Source organism: Pteropus alecto, unplaced genomic scaffold (assembly GCF_000325575.1).
Source record: "Pteropus alecto unplaced genomic scaffold, ASM32557v1 scaffold106, whole genome shotgun sequence".
Classification (NCBI taxonomy): domain Eukaryota; kingdom Metazoa; phylum Chordata; class Mammalia; order Chiroptera; family Pteropodidae; genus Pteropus; species Pteropus alecto.
In genome coordinates, this window is record NW_006442103.1 from 17,072,098 (window position 1) to 17,085,214 (window position 13,117).

Genomic DNA, 13,117 nt, shown 5'->3' on the forward strand with positions numbered 1-13,117 from the left:
TGGAAGTTAGCGGTAGGGGCCGAGAGAATGTGACTGCTCAATGACCCCACTATGAACAAAATAAAAACTGCTATCATTATATATACCTCCAGCAGTTCCTCTTCATTTCCATCTCAGGACCGCTCCAAAAAGAATCTTAAAGAAACACGTCGACCCTGTTGCTTTTGCACTAAGTGTTAGTAACTCAGTCCAGACGAGGTTCTAGCACATGTTCAAGTTCACCGGCCTCATGTGCACATGCAGGCAAGACCCTCCCCCAGCAAAAGGAGTGCAATTCACTTTGTGGCGCTGCTCTGGGGCCCAACGTGCTGTCTCCCGGGTTTGCCTGTCACCACGACTGCAAACGGCAGCAGCGGCGGTCACTGATTTTCACCAGCTCCGAGGCCTCGGGAATGTGCCTGTTCAGGGACAGGCCCAAGGTATCCAAACTTGATGGAATCTTCCTTAAAGTTTCCTCTAGGCGTTTACCTAGGCTTCCCAGAGCTTTTCAGGATCATGCCAGCTACACATCACCAGCCTGAAAGCCTCCCTTTGTTTTGGGCATCTCTCACATGAGTAATTAAGTCTGTACCCCGGCAGGTGTAATCTGAACAGTCTTCGGTGTGTTTCACTGGCGGCATTACCATGTAATCACTTTAAATTGGCGTTACTTGTTGCTTCGTAGCCTCTTTAAATAAGCCTCTGTACTCTATCTCACATGATTTTTTTCACGCCCTGCTCCCTCTGCAGTGTGGTATCTGTTTGTGCTTATATCTACGGCTCACCCAAAAGGCATGCGAATGCCTTCAATGCTTGGAGGGAGGAGGTATTCAGAGCCTTTTACATCTTCTCTGCAACGTTTATGCAAATTTCAAGGAGCAGCATTTGAGAAAGACGAAGTCTGAGTCTATGCCCTAGGACTTGGGCTGCGGCTGATTGCTGCTGCTTCGGGCACCCGGTGTCTGGAAGAGGCTCAGTAAAATGAACAAAGCAGTTTTCTAAAATGACTGCGTGCATTATTACCAAAAATAGAAGAACTGAGGGCAGACAGGGAGACATTGGGGATTTGCAATAATTCTTGTGGCACCCTGCGATTTCAAACAACGAAGGCTTTTACTGAATTTTTTATTCCATTTTTTTGGGATCGAGCCATGGGGAGAAAAAAAATCCAAACAAACAGAAGAAGTGCAGAAGCTTCAAGTCCCAAGTGGAACATTTAAATAAAAACAAAGTGGAAAAACATCTGTCTTCCTCCTTGAAATCTGTCTTGATGAAAAGGCAAGTAAAGGCAACAAGGGAAATACCAATTTTATTTTTCTGATAATGTTCTGAGGCCTTCTATGCCTTTTACAGATGTTATCTAATAGAAAATGTGTTTCCTACTTAAGAGATGCTGATATCAGACCCACAGGGTTCATAGCAAAATATTACTACTTTTCAAAAACAGGTATGCCTTGATTTAAGAAAATACAACTAACAAGAACGGAAGTTATAAATAGCATAAGGGTATTGGTACTTCTGACATTACTAATAGAAATTTGTTTTATAGAAATACTCATCCCAGTGAGTTCTTCCCAGTGAGCTGACGAATCTAGAATAATCTTTGATTTTAAAAACTCCAATTTTGGCCTATTTCATATTGATTTTGGAAAACCAAACCCATCAATATTTGATGTGCCGTATTGATAAAACTATGCACTGTTTCTTCCCCCTTTTTCTTTTACTTTCCTGTCTTTTTAAAGACTGCAGAACATTTTTCATTTATTTTGTGAGTTAAATTTCAGTTTCTCAGTTTGGGGGATAAACATGGATTTAGTTCTTCCACATTAAATGCAGGATTTGAAAAATCCACATAGACTTACTATTCAGATGTGGCCAGTTTGTTACTGATCACCTCCTCACGCATGGACACGTTCCCACCAGCAAAACACTGCCCGTTCCTTGCACCTTTCTCCACCTTGCTAACTCCTACTTATATTTCAAATCACAGACAACGTATTACCTTCCTGAAGAAGCCCTCAGAGACCCTTCAGTCTGATTTAGATGTTCCTCCTTTGTTCTCGCGTTACATTCTGGGCAGACGTGTGATTGGCGCTAGCTCACCCATCCCTCTCACCGCCCCTTGTGCAAATTCCCTGAAGGCAGTGACAATGATTGGCTCATCTTTGTATCCCTGGCACCCAGCCCTAGTACCTGGACCACGGCAGGTAGACTCAACACACATAAGATACGCAATGAACTAAGCTCCGGAACTAAGACAAAACCTATTAACAAACTCAACAATCAGTTTGTGCATGTAAAAGGTTCTAAGGCTCCAATTTTAATGACTGCAGGGATACCCACGTGTGATTGTGCGAATTAATTCCAATTTCATTTTGTGTATGGTGTAGAAAAGTAAAATGAGAAGGAAAAACAACAAGAAACAAACAAACCAAAAGAAGGTAAAAAACAGTGCAAAATTTTCTGGCCTTCAATGGAGATAAGAAGTTGAGAAAGTGGGACTGTACTTTCCTCATCTTCACAAAACCAAAACATCTTGGGAAGTTGCTGCCTTAAAATTTGCATGAATGAAAACACACACCCTCCCCCACGCTTCCCCACGAATCTTAAGCCAAGTGTATTATGGTAAGAATTGATTAAAATGCGTTGAATGGGAGCCAAAATAATTTACATCTAAATGGCAAATGCAGAAAACATAGTAACAAAAATTCCAAGTGAATGGAGAGCTGAGACAGTGCGTGCTCACTGTGCAGCACCACCGTCCCCGTGGGCAGTTCGCCCATCCACCTCCGGAGGACAAAAAGCGGCCCCGATGAATTTCTTCGCTATGAGTGTCTAACTCTTTGTAAAATGACACTGACCAAAATAATGACAGGGTTTACATACCCAAAAGGTTCAGGATCTTGGTGGAATAAAGCCCAACAGGGGAAGAAGCTAAATTATTCTCTACACAAAGGACTATGTATTTGTGCACTTCTTAGTAGTCAGAAAAGGCCGATTCGAGGTGTTTTTCCACTGTCTTCTCTTATATCTTCCATTATCTGTTCTGTTCTATGATCTATATCTGTTCTGTCATCGGAGACAAATTCTGCCTGTCACCAATTTCCTGCGCTTTTAGTAAATGCTCCATTTTTAAAGGCTATTTTGTTAAGTAAGGCTTCATTTTTTTAAGCTCTTAATTTTAAATACATGCTTTTAAGTACCCTTGCTGGAAAAGAATTTTATAAATATATATAATCTTCTTGCTACCCACCCAAAAGAAACAAAGTGTTCTTTTACTTAAATTGTTTAGAACGCTTCTTAAACAGAGCAGACAATTCCTATTGTCTGGTAATTTAGGGTAGACCCCAAAAAGAAAGAATAAGTTACAGAATCATGTCAAAAATGAAAATGGAAAAACTTAAGACAGTTATATGTTATTATATAAAATCATGGAGACTTTCCAAAACCAAAGGCGGGGAATCCAGAGAACAGGCTCCGATTCCCCCACAGCCTTTTTAAAAAAACCTGTGGGTGGAAGCAGCGAAGCCCACTCACAAGAGTCGCGTCACCAGAATGCCGTCACCAACGTACGGTGCGTGCGGATAGATGACAGGCGCCTGCGTCCTACATCAAGTCCCACTATGTGTCGAGCTAAGTGTTCTGCAGTCAGGGTTTGCAGAAGCTCAGGTCCTAACATTTGGGTTATTTCCGTATTACTATTATCTGGGTCACATAGGTTCTATACCTTCAGCCCAAAACAAACCCTGTTCATCCGTGGACGATATTTAACTCCAAATTCTGGCACACATCAACTAAGAACTGTCTAAACCCAAGAGTTCATAAAAGGTCCTAAACTCTGGGCTCATACCCAGAACATTCCAGATCAGCACAGACACCAGCATCGCAAAGAAAATATGTAAATCTGGAAATGGCAAACGCAGATTGTCCCCATCTCCAGAGAACGCGCCTGGGCAACGACACCGGAGCAGAGGAAAAGAGAGAGAAGGAAACTTTCACGTCCTTTTTAAATATCGAGGGGAGAAGAAACATGAAGTGTAGCCCCCAACTTTGATTTTTATTTAGCCATATTTTCAATTCTCCCTTCTTTTAATTTGTTTCTTCAAACACAAATCAGTGCCAACTCACACCAACGTAACTTCGGCCACGGGAAAAAAATAATAATAATGTACCCTTAAAGACACGGATGGAAAAGCTGATAATTTCAATGTTGGATCGATTCTTCTTAAAAAGCCAGTCCTCCAACTCCGTAAACCTTTCGACTACTCATACTATCTCTTTACTATGAGTGTAAGCAAGAATTTATCTCCATGACCACTTAGATTTCTACAGGGTTGTAACAGTCATTTTAGTAAAAACAACTCAACACACCAACAGTCGACAATCTAGTTTGCAAATGCTTCCGTCCACTTTTGCTCATCCTGTTGTTTTGAGATGAGCAAAGCAAGGCAGCAAAAACAGAAAATGTGCACACACCAATAAAGGACCACATCGGAACGTAAACGTTCCACGCCTGTCTCTTCAAACACATAAGGAGATCTAGGTTTCGCCATTTGCAGCGACACCCGATCTTGCAAAACCAAAAGTTACATTGCCTTTGACAGAGGTTTTTCGGTTCTAGAGAGGCCAAAAAACTTCTCTGCAGTCCAGAGTTCTCAGAAACAGCAAAAGGAGTGACCTAAATGCCAATATATTAAATTAAATTTAGACGGTTCTTGGTGATGCGTGCCGGTAAATCCTATAAGAGGCGTGGATTTTCTGGAGCCCAGTGGATGCCCTGGCCCACCACCCACGTCCTCCGCTCTGCTGCCGCCCCTTCCCCTGGCGGCCCGAGGGCATTCCAGCAAAAGACAGATTCTGGACGGGGCAACACCGCACAAGGTCTGCTCCAGACCAGCTTCAACCCAGCTGCGATGCCAGCCCCATGGTAAAAGGCCTAGAAAACGTTTGCCAAGCCAAAGTGCTGAAGGAGCAGGCCAGCATTTTCTGTCTCCCTCCGAGAGAACATAAACAACTCCCTAATTTCCCACAAAAGAAGACAAAAATAAAATCTGCAAAATGATAGTTTATTCTAGCTTTCTAAAGTCACAATGACCTGGCAGAAGAGTTATTTTAATCTCTTTTATCACTTTTAAAATATTCTCCTCAATAAAAATTAATTTCACTTTGGGGACATGGGCGTGACACTCATGTTAGACAAGAGGGATTTACAAAGGGAATTTTCCCAGTCACCCCGCTCCAGGCACGGTGGGGACACGTCCTTCCCACCACCACCTCATCACGTCAGCAGCGTGAAGTCCTCTGGAAAACCAGTATCTAAGCAAGTAAACCTCGGTTCAAGCAAAGAGACAGAGGGTTGAGTGAATGTGGTTTTTAGTGCAGTGTGAGTGATTAAATCACATTTCTCCTCCTCCCACCGAAGCCCACATTACTTCACTGAAAGCATTAAAACCAAGGCACTGCAATTGCTCTGGCTACCAGCCTAAATATAAGTTGCCATAGGAAGTCTCGAATACGCTCAGTTTTGTATTAAAAACGTCAAGTGAATCCAGTCTCTCCCTCAGTGTAATCTGGCTTTAGAATGTTAAGTGGAACAAGTTCATAAACTTGAGCACACTGAGCTTCTGTATGTGCCTTCCACTTCTACGGAAAAAAAACCCAATTCGGCATCCTCCCAAAGACACAATACTCGCCCCCTGAGGAAGAACTCAAACGATGTGAGTTCTTCAACTAGACAGTCACATACTCAATTAGCTGACTGGTCAGTGTCTTCCCAGAGAAACAAGAGCAGTAAGCACCTGCCCAACCTGAAGATGGAGCTGGGTGGACTTGGCCACCAGTGGTCAGGGTTAACATCCCAGTTCCTAACATGTGGGCATTTTCGGCTGATTTCCATCTCTGTTCCCCACCCAAACCTACGAGCATCCTCAGGCCAACGTGAACACTGTGGCCAAACAAATCAGCAAGTCGGCTTACGACCCTCGGTTTCTCAGCCCTGAGAAGGCTGACTGGACCCAGATCAACTGCCCAAAGATAGAGCTGTAATAAAAGTGCCTTCGTAACTTATCGATATTTTTATACAATGATGTCGTTTGACCCCCATGCAAACTGGTATTAGCACCACCTTACAGAAGAGGAATCCGCAACTTGGAGAAATAAGGGATTTGGCCAAAGTCATTCAAGTCGAGATGGCCAAACCGGGACTGGAACACAAGTCTTTTGCCCACTAGTCCAGCATCTTTTCACTCGCTACATCTGTTGAGACGCAGTCAGAAAAACCTGATACCCACCAAAGCTTTCCTTTCCTATAACATACGTTTGTGGCTATAACATTCTCGTGTAGGTAAATGCCCACGGACCAGCTAGGTGCATTAAAAAAAACATGTTTGCCAAGATTGGCTAATGGCCACAGGCTTGTCAAGAACAAAGCCAAGACGAGTTCCCAGGACAAGAGGCCACCAGGGCTGCATTTCAGACCAACCCTTGACAAACATGCCCTAATAGGGACTGACATGCATTCATTAGTATCGCTGCTAACCCACAACAAAAGAACCCCACTTCTGAAAACTTGCCAACTCTGGGATTCAACCTACTGCCATGTATTATTTCTCAGGAAAAACACAAAAACAAACTCCCCTGTGAGGAAAAGAATGGGTGAAATTTTATAGAGTTCTTCCTTTGTAAAACAGTAACTAGATACCATTCCTTCTCAAAAGAGCAGCGTGACAGAAGCAAAAGGAAATTATGGAACCAGAGCCTAAGGATGATCGATGATCACACCTTATTTCGAGGAGATTTTACTCTTAAGAACGCGGACCTTATTATAAGTGAGCAACTCATCACCATTTAATCGAGCTACTCATAATTTATTTGATCAGAAAGAAATCCCTCCGAAGAACACACCCGCAGTTAAGCTGGCAAACACTGAACCACTAAACAGGAAAAGTGTGACCCGCTAGTCAGAGAGGGCAGGTGACAACTAATGTGGCAAGCCAAGACTGCCGTCAGAGACACAATATTTTCTTTATCTGGTCTCTTCTCTCCCATTAAAGAAATCAACTAAGAGGGGAGAAAAAAAGACAAAAACTCGCCTTCCAAAACTAAGAAAGAAACTATCCAGACACATTCCCTGAATGATACTGGATCCCACCTGAGGAAATCTCAGACAGCTCACAGCTCTATTTTTCACAAGGCTGAGAACACCAGACTCTTGCCTACCAAAGCCGAAAGGATAAATTTCATCACTACAGTTTGGTATGTTGTTCCAGAAAATACCATCTTACTTCATGTCCTCACCATTAAAAAAGAAACTGTAGAAAATGATGACGTGTCAAAACAGATTACATTTCCTTATGACACTTTTTAAAGGACATCTGACTCCACATACCAATCCTGGTCCATGAACTGGTTGACGGATTCAAAATAAAGTTTCAAACTACAATTGGTCTATAATAAATGATATACTCTCTAGTTCAGTAAATCCGGTGACAGAAATCTAAGGAGAAAATGGACTTTTGAAAAGTCTCAGGCAAAAAGAAAAATAAAAGGCTGTAATTGAGAAAGAAAGGAAATGGGCAACTTCTTTTTTCGCATATAAGCCCCACTTTTGAAACAACAGCTGTCTTTGCTCAGCTGGAGGAAAACCACAGAACTTGGAATAACTCACTTAAAGGACTGTCCCTCCTTATGTTAAGATGACACTGTTGACTCAGCCTCATTAGGGCATGTGCTTGGTTTAACTCGTTTTTCCAGTAACAGCAATGAATTGAGCTGTTCTAATATTGAAACGATTTGCATGCTCGCAGCTGAAAAAATTGAGCAATACCTACATATACAGAACACACGCCCCTCCACTTGACTGTCTCTGCCGTGTAGCCAAAGTGAGTTTTATCCCTTTCTACGATTTGCTCTGAAGAGTCTCTCCACAATCGATGCTAGCGTTAATCCTTCTTATTTCATTATGAAAATGGAATTTCTTCTAATTACCAAAATAACCTTTCACTGCATTTACTCGGTGTATCCTTGTCTCAGCTAATCCCCATAATCCTGGGCTTCTCAACTTTGAAGTGAAATGAACGAACTTATTTTCTTTACTTCTGATTGTAGGTCTTGATTAACTTTGGGTGATACTTCGGACGGCCCACGACAAATCGACACTCCTTGCATGCGACCAGTACGGTTGGACAGCCTTCCGTGGGAAAGTGTGGTACATTCTCTACTCTATTGCTGTCATCTCTAGTTAAGGCTAAAATAATTTTTTTAAAAAGTCGGCAAACATTTCCCAAGCCCTAATATGGATTATGAAGCAGGTTGATCACTATAATGACAGGGAGGGAAGGCTTGATGACACCCACCGAGGGTCCTGCACCAACACAGACCACGAAAGGGAAATGCGTTCATTCTCCTTAGATCAAAAATGGCATTTTTTTTTTTTCAAGGAGAGAATCAACCTAATTCACGTACCTCCTCCATCCCTGTCTCTTCTACTCTGGAAAGGTAGCTTTTTAATTCAAAATTTCAATTAAAAAATTATGTTGCAGAGGGACGTCAGAAATAGTGGGAGTGAACAATAATCGAGCTGGTGAAAGAACAAAATGGCTTTGACGTTAAACTCTTCACTTTTCATTCTGGACCAGTGGTCTGCAAAACGAGATGTGTGCATCCCACAGGCGGAGGGATGCGAAACCACCCACTGTGGGACCGGAAAAACGTTCAGAACATCTACATAGTTACGGTCTAAAAAAAACCATAGAATTTCACTTTATGAGAGTTAACATATGCATGTACGGTTTTATAGTTGTACATGTATATAATTTATGCATATTTATTTACTTGAAGGCAAGGGTCTATGCTCAGAAATATACGTATTTCTTGGGGCATACATTTTTAAGCTTGGAAGTGCCTGCTTTATACCTGCATTTCACAAACTAGGACACACACAGCTCTGGGGGTACACAGCATTTGGGGGGAGAGGCAAAGAAACTTGATAAACCTGGCGCCTCTACTTCCTTCACTCCGGGGTAAGTGACAGTCACGCTCTTGTGTAATCGCGTGCTTCGGAGGATAATGCCAGCGAACGTGTCTGAGGAGGGAAGGGACCACCGACTCCCGCCCTGACTCTCCGCCATCTAGCCGCCTAACCGACGGCCGGTCGCTTCACTCTTCAGGCCTTTTAGGCTCCTTCTCACCCGGATCTCATGACTCACTAGTTATGGTTTTCATCCCATCCTCACTTGCGTCCATGTGTCATTCTTCTAAGTGGAACGTGTCAGCGCCTCCTCCCGCCAGTCTCGACCCCGTCTCCATCCCCGGAAGAGGCCCTGATTGTGCATCCCTCAGCTTTCACGGACTGTGCGTACGATGCTGAGGAGCACCTGCTGGAAGGGTCTGTAAGCATCCTTGAGTGATTTGCCAGTGTCCCCGAGTACCCCTGGGCAGACTGCGAGCGCCTTCGTGTACTGTGCTGGGCCGGCATTCTGCATGGGGCACCAACATGTGTCATCGACTGCTCCTGTGACGACTCAGCCATGTACTAACGAAGGGGGTAAGTAAGAGGAGCCTGAATCCCTCACCTAATGAAGGCGGACGGTCTGGCACAGGAGACGGAAGCCGAGCCCAGGCCCAGGTGTGCCGGGCTATGAGGAAACGCGCCCGGAACTCGGCGGGAGCACATCGAGGACGAGGACAGCACGCAGAAGCGTCCGCTCGCGCTGGGAGGCTACCCGCCGGCTGAAAATAGCTGAGCTCCCATCCTGGCCACAGCCACCTCTCCCAAAACAATTACTAATTAAATGAGTTAATGCACGACACGTGCTTACAGCCTGGTAGCTAATGCTGTCATCCCCTTTCCAGGAGGCACACCAGAACGAACAGGAGAAATGCTAACTCTCCACCTGCGGACCTCGGGGGTCCCATGGCAGAATTTCCGCCTCCCCAGAGCAGGCTGGGATTCCACCTCCCTTCTCAGCTCTCGTCCCTACAGCTTCCGCGGCATATTTCCCACCACGCGGAAAGAAAAGGCTCAATTCTCGGGCAAGACGGTCCACTTTTAAGGAAGCAGCGTGGTGCAGGGGATAAGGCAGAGGACCAGCGGCTAAAGCCAGACAGCTCGTCTTGCGTGCTCTTGAATAACTACGTGCTTTTCTAAGGCCTAAATTTTCTTCTAATAGGTTTCAAGAAAATGATCAGTGACCTACGTATGGCCCCACAGCCAAAGAGGCAGTAGCTTGCAAACATTTTTTTACTGACCTACAGCAAGAAACCTTTCAAGTCAGAACTCAGTATTTGCATAAATACGTCTAAGTGTCAAGAAACAATGTTTACCCTGACTATGGAATATTTTCTATCTGTTCCATTCTTCCCCCAAAAAAGTACTGTTTGAGACCTACCAAGTTAGTTACACGGCCCGCTAGTGATCACAACCTGGACTAGATGAAGCAGGGTAGTGAGGAGTGTGGCCTTGCGGTCACGCAGACCTAGGTCCACGAGCAGCACAACCTGGGGTGAGTCGCCAACCCTCTCGAAGCTCATCTTCTAGATCAAGACGAACACACCAGGGCTGTTGGGCTGTTCCACAGATTACATGAGCACCGGATGGAAAGCACTTAGCTGCATCGCATCTGACGTAGAATGAGCACTCGATGAGAAGTTACAGCGAAGACTGATAAGAGCAACGTCATCGTTACTAAATTCGAAGATTCCAAAAGAAAGCGAAGCAAGTGGCAGGGAGCCAGGAGCAGGACCCGGCTCTCTGCAAGCACCGAGAGCCAGCAGGGCCGCTGCCGTGTTCCCCCCGGCCTGTGCGTCTGCTTCCCAGTGCCCTCGACAACTGAAACAGTGCCTGGAACACAGTGCACACTCACGGGGCTGCTGAGTTAGTCAGTCAACAGCCCTGGAAGCTCGCCTCTATGCACTGGACGAGCTGTGAGACGGTCCCAGGCAAGGTCGCACAGCTCCCTCGGCCCTCAAACTCAGACATCTGAGGTTGCTCCAAGCCAGTGGTTCTCAAGGTGTAGCTCCCCAAACAGCAGCGGCAGCACCTAGGAACCCGTCATAATGCAAACTGCCAGGTCCCGCTCTCGGCCTACAGAATCGGAACCTCTGGGGGTGGGCCCAGCAATCTGGATTCTAACAAACCCTCCAGAACTTGATGCACACTCAACTTTGAAAAACTGCTATTCCAACCAACCACGATGACCTGGAACCCTATAGCAATCCCAGGGAGCTACATGTGCAGCCAAAGGGACTTCTGGAAGTTCACCAGTCCCAGACTCATTGCTCATCCAATTCTACTGAGACTGTTGAGAGCCAGCTATAACGTCCAAGGAAGTTCCCAAGAATCGCCTCTCCTCAGCTCGCCCGCAGGAGCCCGCAGGAGCCTGCAGGAGCCCAAACTTCAGAGAAGCCCTCTGAAGCAACTAACACTCAGCGCAAGGCCTAACTCTTGGAAGAAATGCAAACTCTGTTTCTCAAATGGTCTCTTATCTCAGGACGTTCCGCAGGCTCATGCGGTCCCACACCGGGACTCCGAACCGCAGGTTCAATTCGGGGTGCCCGGTTCTCAAAGGGTGAGCTGGGCCGCATGGCCAGTGTGCACAGCGACCTCGGCAGTGACGCCCCACAGGGCTGCTGCACCGACACGCACGTGCCTTTGACCACTGGCCAAACCAACGAGAACTCTTAAGCCTCATTTTGTGCACATATGTAATGCTTCAGGAAGAAGGTAACCAAATGTTAAAACTCCAAAACTGAAGTTTAGAATGTGTTGCTAAATCAAAGAACACATTTATATCAGTTGATAGAGTCTAGTCTTTCAGAAAGTCATGGAAAAGCTTGCTAATGTCTATAAAACCTGAGTTTTCCAAAAGGCAGCTTAGTCAGAAGATCCTGTAGTACCATCAGACTCTTGTAAGAAACAACAAGATTTAGGGAGAACACAAAGGCAGGAAAATATAAACTACTTTCTACTACGGGAAGAACTGGTAGCATACCTTCCAAGGGAAAAAGGGTACCCTTTAAAAAGCAGAAAGATTCCATATTTCTGCCAATAAAGTGATGATCCAGTTACACACCAAGGCGCAGACAGAAAGCCTGGCTTCGGTTTGACCAGCTGGCCCTGGTACCTACAGTGTGACCTTACATTAGGTCTCACAGGGTCTCTGTCTCCACAATGAACACATGGCCTTGTAAAAAAGTAATAAACATGAAAGTGCTTTGCAAACTATTCGATATTATCTTCTGAACATGGAAATGTATTCCGATTCCTCCCCCCCTCCACTCAAGATGACCACAATGATTCCTATTAGAAAGTGCTCATAAGTGGTCTGACAGCAGTTGTAAGAAAAATGTAAACTAGAAAAGACACTGAATACTTCTGCACCATAATGAAGCAGGAAGCCACAGACGTGCAGGCTCTCAAATGACAGAAATACGTTAGAAAAATGGCCCATAGTACGTTGGCCCTTTCTGGTTTGGGCTGGCAAAAATGTGAGTTGGAAAGAAGGAAAATTAATGACAAACAACAAAGTGAATTACTTCAAAGCCTCACAAAAGGCTTTCCAGAGAAGTCCAGGAGCCCGGGGTTAGGCAGGGCTGTGTTTTTGTCAGGTCTACTTAGCCTCTACTATGGGCACACTGTCTTTTCATGTGACCCAAAGAAAGAGTGGAGCCATTATCGCTGTCGATAATGGTGACCAGATGCTGATGGGATGATTGCACATCACCAGTTCTCAGAGTCAGGTCTTGTGTAATTGGGTGTGTCGATCTATGTCACTCCACAGATGGTTATTAAACCGGTTACAACTTCCCGAAATCTTTTCGCTAGGCCTGAGCAACGTTCTGGAGAGCTATTCTCTGCCAACTGAGAATAGGAACTATTATAAAGTAATTATTTTAAGACAGGTCCAAGGTCTATCCCTCTCCCGCCCCTCCGGCCCCGCCCCGCCCCACACACAGCATGGATGTTTGTTGAATTTAAATATCCAAACCACCGAATTTGAAATTTAAAACTTTACTAAAACCATCAACATTCCTTTACTGCAGTGAATGTAAACAGTCTATTAATTCCAACCTGTCAAGAATAAAAACATATAATCAATTCCCAATTTTCTATGAGCAGCCTATATGCATCTGGGTAATC

General features: G+C 44.7%; 1 protein-coding gene across 1 annotated transcript in view; it reads right to left on the reverse strand.

The window, feature by feature from the left end:
- The window catches only part of NOTCH2 (notch 2), a 123,143-nt gene extending 112,485 nt beyond the window's left edge, over positions 1-10,658 (reverse strand). The window contains 2 exon segments of the mRNA XM_006919824.2: positions 10,380-10,512; positions 10,632-10,658. Of these exon segments, the coding sequence (XP_006919886.1) occupies positions 10,380-10,512; positions 10,632-10,658 (160 nt within the window).
- Between the last annotated feature and the right edge of the window lie 2,459 nt (positions 10,659-13,117).